This window comes from Electrona antarctica (assembly GCF_951216825.1).
Source record: "Electrona antarctica genome assembly, chromosome: 2".
In the NCBI taxonomy this organism is placed as follows: domain Eukaryota; kingdom Metazoa; phylum Chordata; class Actinopteri; order Myctophiformes; family Myctophidae; genus Electrona; species Electrona antarctica.
This window is the reverse complement of record NC_136807.1, coordinates 13209897-13236020: the sequence shown is the minus strand read 5'-3', so window position 1 is coordinate 13236020 and position 26124 is coordinate 13209897. Positions and strand designations below refer to the sequence as shown.

The window sequence follows — 26124 nt, the reverse complement described above, 5'->3', positions numbered from 1 at the left end:
AGTTTGCTCTGAAAGAATATATATTCAAACATTTGGGCCACATTTTCACGATTTTTCAATCTTGTAGATCTGCTATTTTGAATTAGCTAAAGTACAACATAATGCTTAAAACACTAAAAGGGGTTCCCGCCCAAAATGGGTGGACACTGACTCTCAGGGTCTTGTGGTGTCACTACCAGTGGTCTTGTGGTGATACTAATGAGAGGAACATGAATGGAATGGATGGTTTGATTGCATGGATGGAAAAACAACTCTGAATATATAAACTCTTTACCGAGCAGATACTCAGTGTGCGGGCATATATTTCTTCTCTCTATTATTTTTACTTGCATCAAAAAATTCAATCTAAAAATCATTGCAAGAACTCATTCCGAGCGAATCGACCTCTGCTTTGCTGGTTGCTGGTCCGCTGTCATGTCCACCTAATAGCGGCACCTATACACAGGTAGCCTGGGCACCATTCCATTTCGGGTTCATGAACCGGTCGGGAGCATAGATGATATCGCTACGTCATGTTGTAGTATTGTTTTGTAGTCAGCAATCTTCCGGAACTTCCTTTTCCCTCAAACCGATTTTTCTCAATAAAAGCTACAGGCTACGTACGAGAGCTTTTATTGTTATTCTTCCGGTTTGAGGGAAAAGGAAGTTCCGATTGATGGTTTTGATTGATTGATTGAAGAATTTATTAACAGTTTGCAGAATTACAGTACATTTCAAGCACAAACTCAATACAAAGGCTGTTAACTGTGAGTGGACGACCCAATTAAGCATTACACTTGTTTCCAACAGGGTCCACCATGTTCAAATCATCAAAACATTTAGAGACGTACAAATAGACACTTCTATAGACAGAACAGGAATTCATCAAAAAAGAATTCATCAAAAAGGAGGTAAAAAGGGAAAAGAAATATATACAGTGAGGGGAAAAAAAGGGGGGGGCGGGGGGGGGGGATTCAGATTTTACGGGGGCCAGTTTCGAATTGCAGCCATCCGTAGGTGCCCTTTGAGAGCGGTTTTGAAGGAGTCAAGGGATTCGCATGTCTTAATGACAGTTGGTAGGGCGTTCCACATTTTGGTGGCATAGGAGCGAAAAGAATTTAGTCCCTTGTTTGTGCCGAATCTGGGTTGTACATGGTTCGTTGCACTCCCTCTGGTGTTGTGGGTGTGGACTTCGTTAACATTAAGGAAGTATCTAGACAGGTACATGGGTATCTTGGTGGTGTATCGAATCTTGTGGACCAGACCCATTGCAAGTTGCTGTACTCTGTCGTCGACCCTAAGCCATTCCAGCCTGTCGAAGTGGGCAGGGGTGAGGTGGGTTCGGGGGGCTAGATCAAGTAGGAGCCTGACCAGTTTGTTTTGGGAAGTCTGGAGCCTGGTTTTAAGGGCCTTTGAGGTGCTGTGGTACCAGGAGGTGCATGCATAGTCAAAGAAACCCTGTACAAGGGCTCCTGTTAAGGTCTTCAAGGTGTTTTTGTTGACCAGTGAGGAGATCCTGTAGAGGAATCTTGTTCTATGGTTGACTTTTTTGATTACGTTGGTGGCCATTTTATCACCGGAAAGATTAGCCTCCAGGATGGAACCTAGGTAGGTAATTTCATCTTTACGTGTGATAACATTGTCACCCACTCTAACCAAGAAGCCATTTGCCTTGCTGAGATTACTAATAGAGCCAAAGAGAATGGATTCAGTTTTTCCCAGGTGTAAAGATAGTTTGTTATCAGCGAGCCAGGTGCAGATTCTACCGAGTTCAGAGCTGAGGGCATTTTCAACCTGCAGTTTGTCCCTGTCCGAGACCAGCAGTGCTGAGTCATCTGCGAACAGGAACAAGTTGCAGTCACAGGCTGAAGTCATGTCGTTTACATATATTAGGAACAGTAGAGGCCCTAGTATGCTTCCTTGTGGAACGCCACAGCTCACTGGGAGGGGGGGGGACAGTGTTCCGTTCACTTCCACCATCTGTTCTCTCCCCTCCAGGTAGGATTGCATCCAGCTCACTGATGTGCTATCGAAACCAATTGCTTTTAGCTTGTTAACCAGTATGGAGTGGTTCACGGTGTCAAAAGCCTTTTGGAGGTCCAGCATGACCATGCCGCAGTATTTGCCAGCGTCCACCTCTTGTTTGATGTGGTCGCTCAAATAGAGGAGGCATGTGTCAGTGGAGTGGGATGTTCTGAAGCCAGATTGGAACTCGTACAATAATTTATTAGTGGCAAGATACTTTTCAACCTGTTCATAGACTATTTTTTCCATCACTTTCGAGATGGAACTAAGAATAGAAATAGGGCGGTAGTTGCCGGGGTCTAATTTACTCCCTTTCTTGTGCAAGGGGGTTACTTTGGCCAGTTTGAAATCTTGGGGGACCTGTCCCTGTTTGATGGAGAGGTTTACTATGTGGGTGATGATTGGAGCTATAGAGATGGCTGAGTCTCTGAGAAATTTGGAGGGAATGTTGTCATGGCCTGTGGCCTTGTGGGGTTGGAGGGCACTCAGTTTCTTGCCTGATGATTACAAAACAATACTACAACATGACATAACGATATCATCCGCTCCCGACCGGATTATACGGCACTTTTGGAACAGAGACCAGGCTTTCCTCCGAGGTGCATGGAAAGCCTGGTGAGGCGAGGTTAATACAACAACTTACAGTATGCTGCTCTTTAATAGACTCAGTTCTGCATTACACACTCACCCATGGTCCACACATTGTATACAATATGTAGTGGGGGTTGTATCTCCTCAGAGGCAAATATTGTACTTTTACGACAATTATAATGAAAACTTTAGTGTGGTTATTTTGTAGATCTCGACTATTATTTCAAAACATACATTAAACACTTCAGCCCTATATGTGAAATCTACTTTTGGTACTTTACGTATATTTTGATTCCAATACTTTTGTACTTATACTCAAGTAGGCCTATACATTTTGAATACAGGACTTTGAATTGACTTGTAACAGAGTACTATGATAGTATACTATTACTTGCATGCAAGTACTCCTGCCATGATGCCATCACTGCATATCTCGCTCTCTCTCTCTCTCTCTCTCTCTCTCTCTGACTCTGGACTCTCTGGACTTGCGTAGGTGCATGGACTCAACACTAATATATTAACCTTTATTACAAGAGGACTTCCATTGGGGACAGTGGAACAACATTATTACATTCAAATACAACTTTCAGTGAGTTGAGTGAGTAAAGAATATTTAACAAATGGATCAAGGAAACGAGACACTGAATAGATGCTGTTTCCATAAACTCAGATGAGGATAATTTAACTTCTACAATAAGGCTATCTTGTGATTATGAAACAGTCTAATCATTTATTTGTAATCTTTTAATAGATAACACAGGTAGATACATATCTCTCTCTCTCTCTCTCTGTCTCTCTACAGGCAGGAGATCATTGACCATCCTTTTCACAAGAGTGCAATTTCTGTTGCAGGATGAAATGTAGGCTTTTAGCACCCTCTGGTGGACACGAATACAGACAGTGACATACATGCTGGAAAGACAATTCTTTCTAGATCTCTTTACAAAGGATGTCCTTCATGCAGCTCAGTTGATACCTTTCTGAATCTATTTTCAGGTGAAGCTAGATCAATTAATTCCAAGTGCATTTCTCTATGGTATTTATTAAGTGTGTGTGTGTGTGTGTGTGTGTGTGTGTGTGTGTGTGTGTGTGTGTGTGTGTGTGTGTGTGTGTGTGTGTGTGTGTGTGTGTGTGTGTGTGTGTACTAGAGATGTCCTCAATTAAAGAAGACACATACAGGAGCCCTCGTAAGGGCTTCGACTATGCATGCACCTCTTTGTACCACAGCACCTCAAAGGCCCTTAAAACAAGGCTCCAGACTTCCCAAAACAAACTCACCCCCCGAACCCACCTCACCCCTGCCCACTTTGACAGGCTGGAATGGCTTAGGTTTGACGACAGAGTACATCATCTTGCAATGGATCCGGTCCAGAAGATTCGACACACCACCAAGATACCCATGTACCTGTCTAAATACTTCCTTAATGTCAACAAAGTCCACCAGAAGGAGTTCAACAAACCATGTGTACCCCAGATTCAACACAAAAGGGACTAAATTAATTTTGCTCCTATGCCACCAAAATGTGGAACGCCCTACCAACAGTCATTAAGACATGCAAATCACTTGACTCCTTCAAAACTGCTCTCAAAGGGCACCTATACGGACGGCTGCAATTCGAAACTGGCCCCCGTAAAATATGAATTCCCCCCCACCACCCACCCCTTTTCCCCCTCACTGTAGGCTATATGTTTTCTTTCCCCTTATTACCCCCTCTATGATGATTTCCTGTTTTTGGCTATAAGTGTATATTTGTAGTTTTGTATGTCTTACAATGTTATGATGAATTGAACAAGGTGGGCCCTCTTGCGAACAAATGTAATGCTTTATTGGGTCGTCCACTCACATTTAACAGTTTTTGTATTGAATTGTGCTTGAAATGTACTGTAATTCTAGAAACTGTTCAATCAATCAATCAATCAATCAAACGAAGATCTATTTGTTCCGTGTCCTATTAAGGGCTATGCACTCCAGTTATAACTGTTATAAATGCTCATAAAAATACACATAAACATAATTTGCGTTATATATTTTCGTTTAAATGCTTAATATATTGTTTTAATGAGCAAATTAATCGTTTATGTTTACTCTAGAGAGTATACTTTTATTCTGAAGAGCTCGATCGGCCACCGGAAGTCTTATCCTTGCTAGTTTATCCTTGTTTACTATAGCACTGGTAAACACATCATCCACCGTCCAGTGTGTACCCGGTGTGTACAGGAGAGCCAAAGAGAGTGAACGTCATACAGATAAAGTCTGTTGAACCTTTTTGTGTAACTTATGTCTGAGATTGTTTTAGCACGACTGTCTGTGTTTACAAGGAATTTCCACACACAGTTCAAAGACGGTTTGTTTTGTATGCTCGCTAAATGCTAACGGTAATGCTGCTAGGATAGTTTCCATTCTATTACAGTCAATCAAGACTGTAAAAACACTTTCGAGCTGGTTTTTTTTACCAGAAGAAATTATCGTTGAAGGTATGCTTTTGTTGTGTTTATAAGAATGTAACTTGGGTGTGTTGGCCTGAAAGAAAAGGGGCATGATTTTGAGTATTAATGGCAGTGAACCAGAACAGTGTTTACCTGAAAGAAATAAACAATGTTTTTATTATTATTAGTAGCATTATCATTTACACAAATCATACAACTACATAATTGTCCGTACAGAGCTCAAAATTATGTAGCCTATTATACATTTTTGTCATTTTAGCTGTAGAAACACAATGCATTGAAATATACAACCACTGTACACACTTTTTAATTCATACTCCTTTTTTTTAGTGCTGACAAAAAGTCGGTTCGGGATGGGTCCTATAGCCCCTTTCGGCACCCTCGGTTACCTTTTCTGAAGTTTGGACGCGGCACCCTAGGGTCCATGACAGCTTATTCCACCCTCCTTAGGATGCAGATGTAGGGGAGACGGGGGTAATGTGAGACACTTTTTACATTTGCTCCCCTGTAGGCGAGCTAAAATGATATATCAGTCAAATTTACACATTTCCCATTCATTTGGGATGTTTCCTAACAATGGAAACTATCAGAATGAATTCAAGACAAAGGGCAGTGACAATATGGTTGTTTTAAAAAAAGTGGTCAGGTGTCTCACTTTACCCCAGGGCAGGGGTAAACTGAGACAGACCAGAAAAATCAATGGGGTAAAGTGAACCAGGCAGGGGTAAACTGATCCACTTACCTTTTTCACTTTAAAACTACCATAAAAACACATGTTGTAACAGTTAGAATACTGACAGCTAGCTTGACAACCACACATTCCAGAACTAATGTCAGACTAGTAACAGAATCATGGGAATTGGTCATTAAGCACATTTTTTCTAAACACTTGAAAGTAACTCTGAACAAGACAACATTCTGTAATTCAAAATATTTTAATTAACATTCAAACGATTAGAAAACTACACACACGCTCACACCTCACGTCTCTACAAAAAGCAACACTTGCAAAAAGAGATAAACGTCTCTCTCGGTCGAAGTTCCCCCCTCATTTAACCCATTAAGACCGGGAACGTATCTGTGTCACTTTAGCATAGTAGACAGCAATTGGGTTCGGAAAACACATGACCCTTAGAGCCAGCTAGTAGGGGCTCAGAACACAGCACCATCAGAACCAGCTAGAACAGCTATAGCTACAACTAGGCCTACTAAAAACTTTTTTGAGTTTTTATCATCTTTTTAACCTAAATTTAACAAAATCAATGACCAATGGAGGGCCCCAGGAGCCCTTTTCAAGGCGTCAACCATAGTACCTCACGGTCCAATTTCCCCGAAGGAAGGAATGGCTAATTTGTCCCTGGTGGGGTAATGTGAGACAGTGTCTCGCTTTACCCCGAAGCATTTGTCTCACTTTACCCCACACCCACATTTTGGTAAACAGGACCTCTTTTAGCAATTCAGGCTAATCTTCAGATAGCAGCAATCTCATGGATGTTATGTTGGTAGTTCATCAACGTGTATGATTTAAGTTTTTCTACCTGAATTAATTTGCTTTGACACAACGGCTGATTATGTTGACGACAAGAACATTTACTTTTACAAGCAAAAAACATTTTTTTGTGAAAAAACATGCTTACCACAGCACAATAAGGTCCTCTCCTCCATGGCAGGTAGGAAATGGGAGGGGCTTCAACATTTAATGGTCACATGGCACAAATGTGTTGTGGTCATGTGATACAGGGGGTGTCTCAGTTTACCCAGTGTCTCACATTACCCCCGTCTCCCCTACATACTCTCTGTTCACGGAGAGCCGCGGCGCCGCTTGAGTGTTGGTGAGATGTTTCAAAGATGCATAACACAGCTATAGGAGACAACGGAAACATGGGCTTAAACTGCATTAACCGCCGATGCCGTTAAGTATTTTTTTTAAGTTTTGGCTTCTCTGAAATTCTCTCTCCTCTCTCTTCCTTGACTTCCTTATTGACTTCCCCTTGTACCGCCTCCCGCACCAGGGCAGGGTGGTCGGTGCGAGGAAGTAACGTAGGGACACGAAGCTAGCCAGTCGCCGCTCGGGAGGCGGTACAATGGGAAGTCAATAAGGAAGTCAAGGAAGAGAGAGAATTTCAGAGAAGCCAAAGCTTAAAAAAAAAAAAATACTTAACGGCATCGGGTGCCGCGTCCAAACTTCAGAAAAGGTAACAGAGGGTGCCAAAAGGGGCTAGATGGGTCCCCGACCCGACTTTAGTTTGGCTCTATAAAAGTCAATTGATTACTCCCTCACGGCTATAGCGACGAACTCGCTTGTCAACAGGGACGTGCAGAGAATGTTACAGAGGCAGGGGCTGAAATTCCGTAAAAGGGCACTTTTGGAATATAAATATATTGGATAATAGTGGATCTACAAGTACAAGCTCTCAACGGGTTGCGATGCGTTGTGAGCTTGTAGATCCGCTATTTTTGCAGTCAGGGGCTGAAATTCTGTAACACTTTTGGAAGAACATAGCCGATCTACAAGTTCTCAACGTATCACAGTGCGACACGTTGAGTTGAGAGCTTGTAGATCTGCTATTTTCCTTTCAATGTAAAATGCTGCATTCAAGATCAGGAGAGAGGCATGGAAAGGAGAGGAGGGCCAGTGGTGTGCACAGACAGACACTAGGTGGTGCCAGAGCACCTGCCCTTACCCTCTGGACAGCAATGTGCCCTTTTGATGAAAAAATTATAATAAATAATAATTATATATATATATATATATATATATATATATATATATATATATACACACACAGTATGTGGAGGACCATGGTGACATTGATCAATTCTTGATAAAAAAAAAGCCCCTTGCATGGATTTGTCTATAGCTGGAAGCCTGGAGGAGAGGGGCAGTGACTTGGCCAATCACTGCTGACCCGCCAACTGGAGTGGTTGAGGGTTGAAACACTCTAAGAAGGTTGGAGACCACCCTGATGACCTCTCTTCATCCATTATCGCATCTATGATGTGGCCTCGAATCAAGCTGCGCACAGCGCATATCCGGCATACATATCTGATATGTGTCCGCTGTTATAACTGATACTGATTATTTGTTTTATTGTTGAGAAGTTGAACAAGTGTGCGAGTAGAGGAGAGCAGCAGGTCTGACATCACTTCTGAATGACGCTAGTCTCTAGCCTAAATTCTGTTCTAAAAGAGTATGAATCAAAATTCAATCTCATTATCTTTGCATTCAAGGTTCATATTTTGGAGAGTTGGGTTTAGTTATTGCCTTTAACTTCTGCAAATTATGTTCTTGTTATATTCTCCACTAGGTTTCCAGTTCTTAAAGTCATTGTTATTGCTTCATTTCAGAGCAGTGTGTGGCGTCCAGACTGCAGGTGAAGATGAACTCTCCAGACTCAGCCAGGGACGTTTCTATTAAACAGGAACAACCTGAAGACATTTCTATTAAACAGGAGGACCCTGAAGACCACCCAAACCGTGGTACGTATTTTCACTATATGGTGATCTTGATGGTAAATATCAATGATAACATTGAGATATTCATAGCCATTATTACATATCACTAAACAAGAATGAACTGGGTCATACTACCGTAACTGCCAGGTGCAGAAAGCTCTTGTTTATGAACATCTACACTAGTGTAGATTCTACAGTATAATCAGTGTGTGTGCCACAGCCTCACGGCTTCACGTTGTGGCATTCAGAGTATGGGTTCAGTTTTTGTCTATCAACAATGATACCAGTAGTAGCCTGATATGAATGAATATACAGACTAGGCTATTATAGGCATGTGGAAAATCGATATAAACATGCACGATCCGAGTGCATCGGTTCATTCAGTGCGCATCGGATACAATTGACGGGTGAGATAGCGATGCATCGTTCACGGAGGGTCTGCATCGGTAAAATCCATGGTTACATCGATTTTCCATGTTGTATTTCACCCTAGTCTCTGTTTCTGAGGTGCCTGGAATGCACCATCGGCAAACAAAAAGCTGACACTCTCCCCTGCAGCGCTGCGCAGCCAGAGTCACTGAACACAAGATGTACAGACAACAGACGAGCACCCGTCTGCGACTACAGAAGTACAGACAGCGGCTGTCTGTACTTCTGTAGCCACACGGGTTAAAATATGCAGGAGAAGCAACACTTAGTGTTATAAAACCGCTGTCTGAGAGTGTCCGTTGATTAGATGTCACTGTAGCATAGCATGCGCGCTGAGCGATAATGATTCACAGCTGTTTCTTCTTCTCGATGATTCTCCGACACAATTAATTGAGATCATTTTTAGGGATGCACGATATAATCGGTAGCGTAATCGGAATAGGCCATATCGGCCATAAAAATGTCATATCGGTATCGGATTGGTCTCAAAATAATCCAGATTATTTTAATCGGTTTTCACCAGTTGTGAAAACAGACACTTGGAAAAGAGTATAGACTTCATTAACATGCTTTGGCCAAGAGGCCCCTATAGGGCCTAGGCTTTTTTCCATCGTGGTCCATCGTGGCATAATATCGGAATCGGTCAGAATCGGTATCGGCAGATATGACCCTGCAAATAATTAGAGATCGGATATCAGTCATAATTTCATTATCGTGCACCCCTAATCATTTTGTAATTAAAGAAAGCTTCTGCACTTTATTAACTACACACACATATGTCATGAACAACAACAACGCTGCTTGGTGTTGTACTGATTTGCGTTTAAAACGTATTTTTTGCTGTTGCTGTTCTCAGGGAGTAAGCCTAATTTATACTCCGCAACACGACGGTGTCGCACGCCTAAAATAGTAGACCTACAAGCTCACAGCTCACCTACAAGCTCACGTGTTGTGAGCTTGTAGATCTGCTGTTTTTAGTATTTAGAATACTATACAGGCCAGGGTCTTCAATCTTTTTCAGGTCAAGGACCCCTTAGCTGAGAGAGAGATCAAGCCAGCAGTGTTTGACATGTAAATTAATGATTGGTGTTTATTTGTTGTTTTTCTATTAATATGTTAGAAACATGTTACATAATCCATGAATGACATTCAATCTCTTAAACCCTCTATACTCAAAACCTCAAATTGACCTTTGGAAATGAAAAAAGCTTCCTATCACACAAATTGACACAATATTTAGCAGACCCCCTGTAATAACTCTGAGGACTATAGGGGTCCCCTTAGCTCTAATGCAACAGCATTAGAGCTATGGACCAGAGCTAGGGTCCCCTGTTGAAGACCCATACTAATTATTATATAGGTTAAGGTTACTATGTAATTAGTAACAATTCCACAATAGGCAAAGAGCAGACCCTTTGTTTTCTTCAAGAATTCTACAAGTTGGGTTGTTGGAGATGCAGAGCCTAGTACTAACCTACAGTAAAACAATAAATTGCTTTGAATTTAAATGTAATGCATTGTTAGTAGCCTACATGTTTTGGGAAATTAAACGGGCTTTAATATAATCGTATCGCGTCGAAATGCATCGTATCGCATTGTCCAGAATTGAATCGCCATTGAATCGGGAAGAGAGGTGAATCGCATCGTATCGCCAGGGGATTCCATGTATAACTAATGTATCGTATCGCTGGCTGTTCATCGAGGTGGTTATCGAATCGGCCTCAGTGATTACAATATTACTAAAACATCATAATTGTACATATTGTGTTAATTGTTTAGGAAACAGCGCTAGTGTGGGTGGAGGCTCCTTTCACACTGTTACAAACATTTTCAGTCGTGAGATTTAATCCATGTATGCGGGACCCCCAAATTTCGTCCTGCGGGTCCCCCCCGCCCCAAAAAAGATCTGCACGGGCGCTGGATCTGTGGTCCCAAGTGGTACTCATGACAATATCCCAAGGTTGGCAGGTCTGTAGTTCAAGGAAAGTACAGGTCAATACAGAAAAAGCCTTGTTTACATAAGGGTTCTCCATTTTCAATTCAGGGCAGAAACTCCCACCAATTTTAACATTATGTTAAAGGATTATCGATTTTAGGATGGATTTTAGGTCGGGATGCCTCTCGGGCGTCTCCCTATAGGGAGGTCCTCGAGGCACGTCCCACTGGGAGGAGACCCCGGGGCAGACCAAGGCGCAGTTGGAGGAAACACATCGACTCACTGGCCTTGGAACGTCTCTGGATCCCCCAGGAGGAAGTCACTAATGTTGCTCTGGAGAGGGAAGTCTGGAACACTCTGGTGGAGCTGTTGCCCCTGCGACCCGACTACGGATAAGCAGTTGAAGATGGATGGATGGATGGAATATCGATTTTAACCCATCTTCGTATAACTCACTAATGCTCTTGATACAATGGTACCATTTCTGCGGGCACGGTGGCACAGTCGGTAGCGCTGTCGCCTCACATTAGGTCCCGGGTTTGATTCCTGCCGGGGACGCTGGGGCCGTGTTCTCTTGCGTCATCAGCGCTTGGGAATCCAAGCATATAGAAACTGCAGGCTTTCTATTCCTGCACAAATGTGAAATCCTGTTTAAAAAACAACAATACAAATCTGCCTAACAACGCTATCACTGGTAGGCATTTATTTTTCTGAAGTGTCCACAGCTTTCCTATGAGACAGGCCGAGCAGATATTTGTTTTGACCACTTTATCATGAGCTTTAGTATGGGCCAATTATATCAAGATTGGTGAAGTCGTCGTTTAATCAGTCAACGAGTAGTCTTTCAAACAGCTATGATTCATATTAGCCTATGCTATGTACTAGGGCAGTGCCACTCTGTTGAACCTGAACAAAGGGGATGACTGAATGGTGCGTTATAATAAATTATAAATCAGAGAGGCTTATTGTCGGTATCAGCCAGGGTGTGGGAGACTATCCCCGTTTCAATGCGCTAGACCTCTGGGAGATGTATTGCTGAGGTGGAGTGCAACACCACCTACCATCAGCTCCCAGCAGTGTTGTTTTTGGCAGCAAATTTTGATTTTAGTTTTAGTCATAGTCTCTTGAATAGGTTTCACTTAGTTTTAGTCACATTTTAGTCACCCGGAATGTTTTAGTGTTAGTATAGTTTCAGTCGACTAAATGTCATAAGATTTTAGTTGACTAAATCTACAGTTGATTTAGTCGACTAAAATGTATTTTGGTGGGCATTGATCAGGGGCGGAACTACTTTGGGCCGGGCCGGGGGGAAGACCGCACGACCGGGCCTCGCCGAACCTGACTCCCAACAACACATCTGACAGCCCGGGCCCCCAGGAGGTCCGGGCCGGGGGGAGACCACACCCCCATCCCCCCCTGGCATTGATGCCGTCGTAACACTTCTACAAGCTCAACGCGTCGCGCTGCGAAGCATTGTGAGCTTGTAGATCGGCTATTTTCAGCAAGTGTAAAATTACTTATACTGGATCTCTTGTCCACTAGTCCCTTCCTAACATTTTAGTCTAGTTTTTATTTGTTGACGAAATTGTCAGTATATTTAGTCTTAGTTTTAGTCATCATAGCTTAATTTTCGTTTAGTTTCCATTCAGTTTTCGTCAGTGAAAAAAGGTAGTAGACGAACATTTTAGTCGACAAAATCAACACTCGCTCCCAGTACGTGCCGCACGACATCAAGCCGTACGTGCTGCTCATACGCTGAGTTGGTGGTGCCCGGGGGATCGAGCTTGCGGTCGAAAAGCGATCGCTCTACCAACTGAGCTACCCGGACACTGCATGCAGTTGATCAAATGTGATTAAATAAACGGTAGATGAAATGTTTCCAAAACAATCACATACATGCATGTACACGCTGTGTGGCTGTTGTAAACATTGAGCTGGAAAACTGCTGTGATTGGCTTAGAGCAGTTTACAACAAGTACCTCCTCAAAATATTTGGCTCTCCAAGTACCACCATCATGTAAAGTACAGTAGTGTACACCTAACCGTATCCCGTCCTATTGCTAGGCACAGTTGAGTTCACACAGAAGGCAAATTATAATTCCTAACCATAATATATAAAAATATGATTATATATTTTGTTCACATTTGTCAGCCAAAGTCATGCTGTACAAAATGGTATTGATAAAACTGGCACTTTAACACTAAGTTATCAGAGAAAAAGACAGACACACACACCTGCACAGAGAGAGAGAGAGAGAGAGAGAGAGAGAGAGAGAGAGAGAGAGAGAGAGAGAGAGAGAGAGAGAGAGAGAGAGAGAGAGACACACATGCAGGACTCCCTGCATGCAGACAAAACCTATTCTATTGTAACATCTGTACTCCACATAGTTATATAGTTTCACGACTCAAATTAAAAAAGCAACTAAACATAGCAATTCTAATTACTACTCACAATATTTAAGTTGCTGATATCTTGCTAAAACTCTGAAGGGTGACTTTTCTGAACTTCAGTTCCCAGAAACACCCGTAATAACCTGTCACTAATTAACTGTTTGGTCAATGTAAGTATGTAAGAGCTAACTTTCTACATGGAACATGGAAAAATACTTTAGGAATCCAGTATTAACTATTATGTAATTTTTCTGCTCCTAGACATCCTGCACGTGGTTGTGTGTAAAGAGGAGGATTCTATTAAACAGGAGAGGAGCCCCAGTCTTCTCCAGGAGGAACCAGAGCCTACACATATTAAAGAGGAACAGGAAGAGCTACTTCAAAGACCAGAGCACCCTGATGGGTCAATGTTGACATTACTAGTAGTGAAAGGTGAAAAAGACAATGATGAAGCAGAAGACATCTCTTCCCACTGCTCTGAAGTTGAAGTCGAACTTGAATCTGACACTGAAGTCACTGACGACAGCGATGATTGGGAGGAGACCAGTGAAGACGTTGATGATGAACGGTGTGACAATAGTTTGAGTGAGTCAGCTCCCTTGAAGATACACCAGCGTGTCCACACTGGAGAAAAACCTTTCCACTGTAAACATTGTGACAAGAGTTTTTATCAGTCGTATGACCTGAAGAGACATCAGCGTGTCCACACTGGAGAAAAACCTTTCCACTGTAAACGTTGTGACAAGAGTTTCAGTGACTCGGGTTCCCTGAAGAAACACCAGCGTGTCCACAATGGGGAAAAACCTTTCTCCTGTAAACATTGTAACAAGAGTTTTGGTAGCTCCGGTAACATGAATAGACACCAGCGTGTCCATACTGGAGAGAAACCATACCCGTGTAAACTTTGTGGCAAGTGCTTCAGTGGCTCAACTGTTCTGAAGAGGCACCAGCATTTCCATACTGGAGTGAAACCATACCAGTGTAAATATTGTGACAAGAGTTACAGTTTGTCAGCTGACCTCAAGAGACACCAGCGCATCCACACTGGAGAAAAGCCTTTCCAGTGTAAACTGTGTAAAAAGCGTTTCAATGAATCTGGTCATCTGAAGGCACACCAGTATGTCCACACTGGAGAAAAACCTTTCCACTGTAAACATTGTGACAAGAGTTTCATAAACTCGGGTAACCTGAGTAAACACCAGCGCATCCACACTGGAGAAAAACCTTTCCACTGTAAACATTGTGACAAGAGTTTTAGGCAGTCGTATGACCTGAAGAGACATCAGCATATCCACACGGGAGAAAAACCTTTCCGCTGTAAACTGTGTAACAAGACTTTTAGTCTGTCGGGTCACTTAAAGACACACGAGAGTGTCCACACCGTGGAAAGACCTTTCCATTGTAAACATTGTGACAAGAGTTTCAAAACTTCAGGTAACCTGAAAAAACACCAAGCGATTGTCCAATGCCAATACAAATAGTTTAGCAACCGTTGCTAAGGATGGCAAGCTTTTATCACCTCGTAGCTGTCAATGATATTTTGCATGGCTGTGTTGTTGAACACATACGCAGCTTAACGCCGGGAAAGTTACACATCTGTCTGACCACCCACCCAGGTGATGGCAATAATTCTAATACTAATAAGCTTGCCATCGCAGAGTAGGGCTTAGAGAAGGGCTAATAGGGACTTTAAGCAAAAGCGGTTTTCAGGACTGCTCCGCTAGGCGGAAGTACGGCTGCTATGACGCAATCGCGTCTATGCGGCATGTGTCAAACAATAAACACAGACATAAAAAAAAAGAGAACACCCCGTCACGCCTCAGCTAATTGGTGATAAGTTGATAACTTGCTTCTTACAGTACATGCGCTGGACATGATCAGCTAATCAGACCTAATTGCCACCAAGTCGTACACCTTAAGCATGTATTTCATATTTACATCGATTTCAGCTCTGACATTTATTTCAGACATGCTCTAGTATGTGAAGAGAAAAATAATAAAATATACATTCTTAAAGGACCACTTCACCACTTTTCAACATCTCTTCATATAATTGGTCCTCACTAATGTTCATGATAAAACACCACCATTGTTTCCTACTCAGTCTGTGTCTCATAGGAGGGCTTTGGGCAGTTCGGACACCCGTCCACCAGTGACATCATCATTAGGCAGATTTCTTTTTTAAACAAGATTTGTTATAAAATATATTTAGATTTGTATTATCGTGAGAACGATGGCTTCAACTTTTGCATTGCAACTTTTCAGGAAAAGAAAGCCTGCCGTTTCTATTAGCTTGGATTCACCATCGATGATGTCACTGGTGGATTCTGAACTACCCACAGCCTTCTTATGAGACACAGACTGAGTAGGAAAAAATGGTGGTATTTTATCATGAACATTAGTTAGGACCAATTATAGGAAGAGAAGTTGAAAAGTGGTGAAGTGGTCCTTTAAGGAAATTAAGAAAACCTTATATTTTGAAAACAAAGCAATACATGCCTCATCAAAGTTGGTGTTGTGACTTTAGATATTGTCAATTACTTGCATGAGAAGGAGAGGTGGTGGAGTTAGCTGTTTTATCAGACAGTTTGAGGGTCCAATGGAGTTAAGAGGTTTTGTCAAATGCGTTTTTTACTATTTTCCATTGGTTAAATATTTTAACAACACAGACGTAAAGGGTGTTCAATAGCACTGATTTATGGAGAAAAAAAATTAAAAAGCTCAAAAATGGGAGTTATGAGGTTTCCTCCCAACAGCAACGATATGGTACTAACTGTTTTAGTCATGTAAAGTTGCTGTGTCCTGTGTTCCATTACACTCAATGGGAGGCACAATTTCAATTATTTTACTAAAATATTGGTTAACTGATGTGGAGAAAAGTATGTAAGTATTGTCAATGAAGTACAAAAAGTGTGTAATGTCAGACACTGCAGTCATGTAGGCTACTGCAAATTATTTTGTTTTTTATTCACTTATAGTATACTATTATACTAATGAGCATATAAACCATGACACATGTTTGTACTTAATTTTACAGTGTTTAATGTTATGATTTAATGCACTCTTACTGTGTTCCACTATACACACCCAATGGAGCACCATATAGGACCACAATGGAAACAAGCCCCCAGGGCTTTTTGGGTTATCCTTTTAGCATTATTGTACCACTGTACCACTGTAGTTTCTTTTGCAAACTATTCAATAAAACTATTTCAATTATTTTAATTACATTGGTTAACTGAGGGGTTGAAATGCATGTATTTTTTAATGATTTTCAACCTTAACCCTCTCCCAACACTTAACGCACCCCTTAATCCGGTCGTTTTAACGCACCCCTCACCAACCTTAATCCGGTCGTTTTAACGCACCCCTCACCAACCATAACCCTCTACCAACCCTTAACGCACCCCTCACCAACCTTAGCCCTCTCCCAACCCTTAACGCACCCCTCACCAACCTTAATCCGGTCGTTTTAACGCACCCCTCACCAACCTGGTGAGAAGTGGAACGAACAGGGGTCGTTTGGAAAGGACACTGGACACAGTGCACACAAACAGGGCGTGTGTGTGTTTGGTGTGGACTCGGAGTGGACGGATCTGCGGTGGAGACGGCAGCAGCGAGCGACTGCAAGTTCTGCATGCTGTTTTGGAGGTGGTGATCGATTTGAACCCGGAGCTACAGGGGCACTCACCGGGGGAAATCGGCAGCACCATAGGGCAGCACTATACCGTGGCAGCAGCCAGGCCCAGCACAGGCTGCACAGCACCAGCAGTGGAGCGCACGCATCTCTCCAACACTGACGGGCGTTCAAGTGTGTGGTATGTTTCAGTGGCACAGGGGGGGCTGCCAAATCTTCATATGATAGGATATTTTCTTTCTTTTTTTACATTAACCACTTGAACCCTAGCATACTCGTAAGCCAAAAATAGCAGATCTACAGGCTCACAATGCCTCGCACTGCATTTTCGGCAAACAAGGTTTGGTGTAGGGGGACAAAAAAGCAAGTGTTGAGGCCACCCACCGTTAGAAACTTAAGTACAATGCATTGAACAAGCTTTAACAGACTTTGCGTTTGCACGACTGTGACAAAGACAATGGGGCTGCATGAGGCTATAGTCTGAGGACACATGTGGAGGAGGAGCTTGCTCACCAGGCTGGGAGTCCGAGGTCACAGGAGGTGCAGGCAGAGCAAGATGCCATGATCAGCAGCAGCTTGGCTGAAGAATCAGCTGTCAGAAAAGTGGTGAAAGGGCCGCCACTTAGTGCAGAAATGCCATCCTCCTCTCCAGCTCCAGCAGAAAGGCCATCCGTCTCTCCAGCTCCAGCCAAGGCCAAGAAGGCAGCAGCTCCACGACCCAAGAAGACTGGCCCCAGCAGCGCTGACCTTGCGGTCAAGAGCCTGGTAGCAAAATACCGCGGCTAAAGGGCCCAAGAAGACGAAAGCCAAGAAGCCTGTTGCCAAGAAGATGGCAGCTACAGGCTCAAAGGAGAGAAAGAGAGGAAAATGGCAGAGCCAAAGAAAGAGAAAGAAACTAGAAAAAGTGCCCTTCTGGGCACAGGTCTCCACCAGGAGGATAGGAGTGTGTGTGATGTTTGGCAAAATGTTTAGGAGTAATATAATCATGTTTTGTGTGTGTGTGTGTGTGTGTGTGTGTGTGTGTGTGTGTGTGTGTGTGTGTGTGACACAGCTTGGCCTGTTGTAGCGCCACCATGAGGCTGATTTGAAAACTGTCAAGTGGCATTTTTTCCTCAGCCTAGTGGGAATATGCATGCACAGTTTCACCGAAATCGGACGCTGCGTTGAGTAGTTGTGGCGATTTGTACAAAACGGGTACCAAGCGGGCTACTCCTGAAAAGTTTAGAAGCCAATCGTAGGCATTGAAGGTGGATTACATGACTATGGAGAGCATGTGTACCGATTTGCGTGAAATTTGGATAACATCTGAAGGAGTAATATTAGAAAATGTGTTTTACATATGTCGGCCTCCTGGTGGCGCTATAAAGAGCAGATGTGAAAAATTCCAGGCAACGGTTTTTCCTTGGCCTCTAGGGAGTTGGCATACAAAGTTATCCACAAATCCGTGCAGTTGGAGGTAAAAACACTTTTCGGCCAGTTATAGCGCCACCATGAGGCTGAGTTGAAAATGTTCACGTGGCATTTCTTCCTCGGCCTAGTGGGAATGTGCGTGCGCAATTTCACGGAAATCATACGATGTGTTCATGATTTGCAGCATTTTGTTTGAAACTGAACACTCCTGCGAACTTTGGAAGCCAATCTTAGCCAATCAGGATGGAGTCTGAGAAATCTGAAAGACCCGTTTGGTTGAATGGCTCTAGAGAGACTGTGTACCAATTTGCGTGATGTTTGGACAAAATCTGTAGGTGTACTGTCCAAAAACTTGTTTTGCACAAAGCGGCCTCCTGGTGGCGCTATAACAGGCCATTCTGGAAATTTTGGGGCAGAGGTTCATCGTTGGCATCCAGGGAGTGTGTGTGCAAAATGTGGCATCGACCGGGTTAACCCTTAGACTCCCGTTGACGGTTTTGACGGATTTAATCAATAAATCCAGACCTCCCGTTGACGGATTTGACGGGCTGTCAATCGGGAGCCTAATCGGGACCTTAATGTAGCAAAATTTTGCATTTAGCATTTTTTGGCTAATTTGGCTAACGGCCGATGTAATGTTCCTAAATGAGGAAATGAGATATAGTGTGTAAATCGCGGATTTCTCTTTTGGCATTAAAATGATGAATTAAAAATATGAATATATGTCACAAAAGGGCTGCTATTGGGGGTGGCACCCCAAGGGTATCAGTACGAAATAATTTGGCAACCCCTTGAGGGGTCGCGACCCCCAAGTTGAGGACCCCTGCCTCCTAGTCACTGTATGATGGGAATTGGTTCTTCACGAATGGCAACATGTGAGACTGTGTTTACTGGGTCTGTAACTCTGAGAATGAGGTAACATGACACCATGGCAGAGAGAGGACAGAGCAGGGATGAGTTTGAGGAGAGAGAGAGAGAGAGACGCAGCTTACACGCAGCAGTAAGGCGACTTCAACACCACACAAGAACAGTTTCTGAATTGTCTTAAAGGTGAGAGATTTTCTATAAAACATGTCTTGTATGAGAATCAGCTTTATTGTCACCTCACAGGTTTACAAGGAGTAAAACAAGTGAGTGACATCTGTGTTTATGCAAGTTCTATCTTAAGGGATAAGAAGAATGCGGGGGGGGGTGGCGTGGTGGCTAAGAGTGGCCAATCAAAGAAACAAACTAGCAAATGATCTATTGATTAACACATTGTAGCTAAATATATATTGTGTTTTACTCTCTTTGTGGGTTCATGCATGAATGTGTGAGCAGTGCTGTCAAGCCCTGCCACCTTTACAGTATGGTAGAGGGTCATGCCAAATAGCATTGAAACAAGTCTTACTCCAATTGGCCATGAAGGGAGGCGCTATAGCAATCGTTTAAAAGGAATATTTTGAACAGGCATAACTCATTTCGCCAAAAGCCATGGATAGCCTACCCTATAGTAAGTAACCTAGGACTTTGAAACTGCATGTCTAGTGAGAACTCACATGATTATTTCCGTCCTTTGTTTGTTTGCTCAGCTGTGACTGTTTCTTCAGCACATTATCTGACCGTTGACCCAATCAATGTAGAGACCCTCTTGTGACATACATGTGACATATAGGCAACATGTCTGTTTCCTAGTAGTATAGTTGTGGTCAGGTAGGCTATAAAAACTGCGAATCTCTGTTGTTCAATGAGCCAGACTGGGTTTCCATTGCATTGACAGGTCATGTCTGTTTTGGCTAAAATCACTCATACTTTTGTCTGAATTCTTGTCTTGCCTCATTTGTATATATTTTGTTTGCGCATCCAACTACATATTTTGTAAAATAAATCTAGCTGCAAGCAGCGATAACGAACACTTTGAACAGGCATGACAATACATGTACTATAAGGATTGTGACTTGTATCTGTGTTGGGAACCCCTCGAAAACGAGATGGTACATCTCAAGGGTTTTCTTTTTCCTAATAAAGAAACTTTAATCATCATAACTCGTGCCTCGTTTGGCCAAAAGCCATGGAACTTGTTTACACATGTGCCTTGACTCATGCAGAACATAGGCTATCTGTATTCTGTATATATCTGAAGACATTTGTAAAAGTGATAAGAGGGGGCATAGTATGCCACAATAACAAAAAGTCTATATGCAATATTGGGGGCTGTCGCTCGGCTGCTCGACCCATCCGAAGGGCCACCCTTCCTGGGTACCAGATGGGGCGAGCGCAGAGTTCTCTCTAATGCCCTGTGCTGCACATGTATGGACAGAACAGTGACAGTGAGCTTGTAGATCTTCTATCTTCAAAAGATGTTCAAAAGACATTTTATACATTTGAAAACGTGTGAAACAGGACATTCTACATAATGACTGCTAATTTTGTAGCCTTCTTTTACTCAAGTCAATTTTGATTACCAACCTTGTAAAAGAGTATTTCTCCATTGCAGTATTCATACTTGTTCTTAAAAACTTTTTCCACCACTGGAATTTGTGTAAATGTTGTAGGGTGGTTGTAAATGTAATGTATAATTGGCATGTATACAGTAAATGAGGCAAGACATCCTTGGCACTTTAAGGGAATGAAGTGGTGAAGCAGTTTGAAAGATACTGTGAGGGGGGAAGTGTGAAGTAAGGCTTTACACACACACGCACGCACACACACGCACACGCACGCGCACACACACACACGCACGCACGCACGCACGCACGCACGCACGCACGCACGCACGCACGCACACACACACACACACACGCTTGAACTCTCTTTATGACCTCCGTTTTTGGCCTCATCAATCAACATTGCTGACCTCAAGTGAATTGTCCACAAGGAATGTTCTTTTTGGACAGTTAGCTGTCGGAGGGCTCACAATGAAGCTTTTTTTACTTTGTACTTATAGTTTAATAGTTGTTAATGTACAAAATTAAGGAGCACCAGAAACAAATTAGGAGCATCCACCAAAATTTAAGAAGCACCAATATGTAATAGCTTTTTTTTTTACATACAAATAACATAAAATGTTGAAAGTGGTTAAAAATGCATGGTAGGCCAGGATTTAAAATGTATTGTCCCTCATCGACCCATCCATCCATCTGTCCGTCCGTCCATCCATCCATCCATCCGTCCAATTATTATTATTATCCATCCGTCCATCCGTCCATCTCTTCAAAGAGACTAGAGTCTTCAACGTCTTTCAGGCCGAGGACCCCTTAGCTGAGAGATAGATGAAGTAGGGACCCCCCCACTACATATTTTATTAAGATTGTGTTGCAGATTATACTTTTCTCTTGGAAACAACGCCTTTCCGGAAGGTAGGCCTGTATTTTCCTACATTTTAGTATGTTCTTAAGCATGTCCAGAGGTACCAGAATCAATGGAAAAATCCATTGCAACATTTTCTCCATTTGAGATATAGCCATTTAAAGCTCCATCTAGGACTGCCTTTTTGGGAGTATATTTTGGTAGACTTTTAGTATGTTATTTAGGGGGGGGGACTACTACTTTGTGAAATACTACTTTAACATGGTAACCAACTGGCTGCCGTGTTGAGTGGTCAGACTCAGATGTCTGGGCTGTGAAACCTTCAAGTGGGCCCTGATCCAGAAAAGGTTGGGAACCAGCTGACATGATGTAAGTGTCCTGGTTTGAGTCACATTCCTACGAGCAGGATGATCTTATCATCAAAATCTCCCGTTTGTTTTTCTACAGATTGCCAAGCCATCCCGCCTGAAGACTCTCCGGCCCCTTGCATGCCCAATCAGGGCCTCGGCTTTACGGCCAGGTCAAAGGTCAGCTCCGAATCGCCACCACCACGCCCTGGGCCAAGATGGCCGCCACCAGCGGTGTCCCAGTTCCCTCCCTAACGGCCCTGCTGGCCCTCGGCACCATGTCACTTCTCCTCGCTGGATCACATGCCTTGTGTAAGCACACTATTTCTGTTACCTTCACTATGTGTTGTAGATATCTTTATTAACACGGAGTACGCCAAAAGCGGCGAAACCGTAGGGTTAAATTACTGTAGTACCCTAGCCTGCCAAACCCGGAACCTCCGTTTTCCAGGGTTTATATTCTTTAATCCATGTTTTTATCCGATCAAATCGTTAGCTACCGTTCGTTAGCACAACAGACGCGTTAGCACAACAGCCGCGGCCATTTTGAAGATGCGCGTGCATCCATTTTCATTCTAATCCCTGCATTCAAAGACCTGTATCTCAGAATCGACATTGAGGGGCCGTTTCTGGGGAAGACACGCATTTTCAACGGCCTGTAGCAGGCGCTGTGATACTCGCGGTCGGGTTTTTCCACCACCGACCAAGAGAACAACAACCGGTCATGACACCACACACAGTATTTTGTCACTGTAACATGCAATTATGGATATTTGGCTCTTCAAAGTAAGTGTTACGTGTGATGAAACCAATACGCTATTAATGGCGGCGGGAATTGTTAATATCAGTCAAGTTTGACAATAGGCCTATCTCACAGCCCGCTTTCCACGCCCACTTCCGGTAAATAGTGGTGTCTTTAACATGAGCATTTACACGTTTTTTTCTCTGGAGAATCTAAGTACATTTTCTAATGTAAAAATGTGACAGACCAATATTATTATGAAGCAAACAAGATGGTAAATCAGGTCGAACAGATAGAACAAACCTTACCTTGAGAAAACAAAAGTTGTAGACTTCTTAAATTACCTCGGTTAACATGTAGTGTCTATGGAGTGACGTCACGCTATCACCACTAACCCCGAAAGGGGGCGTATTTAGGGGGGCGGGGAAATTCTGTGAGATAGGCTTATTAAGTCAGTGCAGTTAGACCAAGCCCCCAGTGAGGCTCTCCAACGTTGAAGCACTCGGCCCTACTGGTCAGAGGAGGGACTGCAGGCGGACCAGTGCAGCTGGGCTTTAACATTGAGCGCCCGTTTGCACTTCCGCATTTTGGACACCAAATGCTGGTGTCCAAATCGAAGAAAAGGAAGAACATCCGCACACCAATTTGTAGAGACTTACTTTATTTTAAGACAACAGTTTTGCAACGTTTCGAACCGACTAGGTCTTCATCAGGCAAATATTACAATGACAGAAAAAAGAGGAGGAGGATTTACCTGAGCAGATAAACTTTACACACTTAAAACAATCAATAGAAAACACATTTTCATCTGTACAACACACTCACCTTCTCTCTCTCTCTCTCTCTCTCTCTCTCTCTCTCTCTCTCTCTCTCTCTCCACCAGCACAACCACGTTTCACCAAAGTTCCCATCGACCAGATGGGTGTGTCAGGAGGCGTGGTTTCCTTCGTGTGCCAGGCCACCGGTGACCCCAAACCCCGCGTGGCCTGGTACAAGAAGGGCAAGAGGGTCAACTCCCAGCGCGTGGAGGTGAGGAAGTTGACCATCCACAACTTCATCCTTTAAAAATCACCCCGTGTGAAGTGACGGGCGCCAATATATTAAAGTCTAACTCAAGTTGATTACAGTTGATGTAATGGTGATGTAAAACAAACGGTACCAACACAAACATTAAACGCCATTAACAATAAAGAGACAATAATGACATAATGAGGTACATTATGACGTAAATTTTCCCTTCATTATTGTCAATGGCGTTTACAAAACAAACATTGAACTAAAGACAAACATTAAACCTGTGTATAGGAGGGGCTGGCGCCCCTCAAAAATATAAAATAATAATGGGTTACAAATCATCTGTGGCTTCGTGTGAGGTTAGGGTTTGGGACAGTGTTAGTAATGGTCGGACTCAGTCAGTCAGTCAGTCAGTCAGTCACATGGATTAACACATTAAGACCTGGGTATTGGGACAATCTGAGTTGACAAAGTGTCCTATGGGTTGATTGCTCCAATAATATGGGCTGAATCGTGTAATAAAGTTTAATAAAGTGCTCTCTCTCTCTCTCTCTCTCTCTCTCTCTCTCTCTCTCTCTCTCTCTCTCTCTCTCTCTCTCCCCCTCCCCTCCAGACGATAGAGTTTGATGAGGGAGCGGGGGCGGTGCTCCGCATCGAGCCGCTCCGGGCGACACGTGACGAGAACACCTACGAGTGCATGGCCGAAAGCAGCGAGGGCGAGGTCACCGTCGCCGCCAGGCTGTCAATCATCAGTGGTAAGTCGCCCCCCCCCCCCCCCCCCCCCCCCCCCCTCCCCACACACACACACACACACAACAGCAAAAAAACACAAAAGAAAATGAAAAAAGGACAAAAAAAGAAAAGAAAAGTACGTGATTTATTCTAATTGTTGTAATTTACAGGCTGCGTTCGCTTCCCGTGTTTGCGCGTCTTACTTGTGGTCCCTGGCACAAACTCTTGATATGAGGGGTGGGGGGGCTTTGAGACACCCGTCTTCACATCTCTCTTCCTGTGTCACTCCACAGAGGACCTGCTGCCGGCTGGCTTCCCCCACATCGACATGGGCCCTCGGGCGAAGAGGGTGGAGGGAACGAAAACCGCCACCATGCTCTGCGCCGCCAGCGGCAACCCCGACCCCGAGATCACCTGGTTCAAGGACTACCTGCCCATCGACCCAAGCGCCAGTAACGGACGCATCACTCAGCTGCGATCAGGTAAGGACAAAAGTTGAGCCTTTGTGTGGCTCAATAACCTAACCCTGGTTTTCATTTTGGGGCGCATACCAGTGTTGTTTTTGGCAGCAGATTTTGATTTTCAGCATGCAACCAAGTGTAAAATGACTTATACTGGATCTCTTTAGCCTGGCTAATAAGCCAGACCGAATCAGGCGGATTACGGTCTGGAGAGGCTCAATTGTACGCCCATTTCCTACACGAGAGAACTGGCCCATGCAATATGGGCGGGCTTTGGTACAGTGACGTTCAATGCTTGAGACCTTTGACTGACAGTAGCTCTGACCAATTGCGTCAAAGAGAAAATGTTTGAACCCGCCCCCTGGGAAACAAGATCCATACACAGCAGGGGTGTCCAAACATTTTTCAAAGGGGGCCATATTAAAAAATATTAAAACACACAAGGGGCCAACTTCATAATGTACCTTCGATTCTAAACGATTCAATTTAACTATCATCATCAATATCAATGGTATTTTGTCAGGTGTGCGCTATGAGCAAAAGGTGTAACTCAGCCTTTTTTCATCCTTTTTAACAATGTAACCAGACGAACAAGGTAAATAAAAAAGTAATACAAGGAACAAGGAACACTCACAAATTATACTCTGGGAAATGCCCACGTTAAAAAACTTTAATGTAAAAGTACCCCATACTGTTGGGCGGGCCGTTCATAATACAATTCAGGTATGAAGCTGCGGGCCGTATACAATTCGCCCCAGTGCCGCATTTGGCCCGCGGGACGCACTTTGGACAGCCCTGATACACAGCATCTCCAGACTCAAATACCACACGACAGTGTGATTTGAGTCTGGCTTATTAGCCAGGCTAGGATCTCTTATCCACTAGTCCCTTCCTAACATCTTGCACTAACATTTGCGCCCTTGACACTTGTCCCTGAGAATGAGCGGGAAGACAACTGACAGACATGCTCAAAAAGGGCATTCCTCAGTCTTTATTTGAGCTATGAGAGCATTTAAAGGGCATCACGTTTAACTAGGGGTTAACGATACACTTTAACAGCGATACGATACGTATCACGATACATGGTTAACGATAAGATACATGGTCGATATTGGTTCATTATGGCGATACGATACGATTCCATGATTTGAAATTGAATACTTTGACATTTTTTTAAATTAAGTAATTAAACCCCTCTTTTTCAAAGTGAGTTTAACATTGTTTAATGTTGTTTAATG

General features: G+C 43.3%; 1 protein-coding gene across 1 annotated transcript in view; it reads left to right on the top strand.

Moving 5' to 3' along the window:
* Positions 1–19274: 19274 nt before the first annotated feature.
* Positions 19275–26124, top strand: part of LOC306932139 (receptor-type tyrosine-protein phosphatase S-like) — a gene marked incomplete at its 3' end in the record, with an annotated part of 74447 nt that continues 67597 nt past the window's right edge. The window contains exons 1-5 of the mRNA XM_079513841.1: positions 19275–19352; positions 22038–22249; positions 23563–23708; positions 24307–24448; positions 24719–24907. Of these exons, the coding sequence (XP_079369967.1) occupies positions 22156–22249; positions 23563–23708; positions 24307–24448; positions 24719–24907 (571 nt within the window). The 5' untranslated portion in view covers positions 19275–19352; positions 22038–22155. The remainder of the gene's footprint in view (positions 19353–22037; positions 22250–23562; positions 23709–24306; positions 24449–24718; positions 24908–26124) is intronic.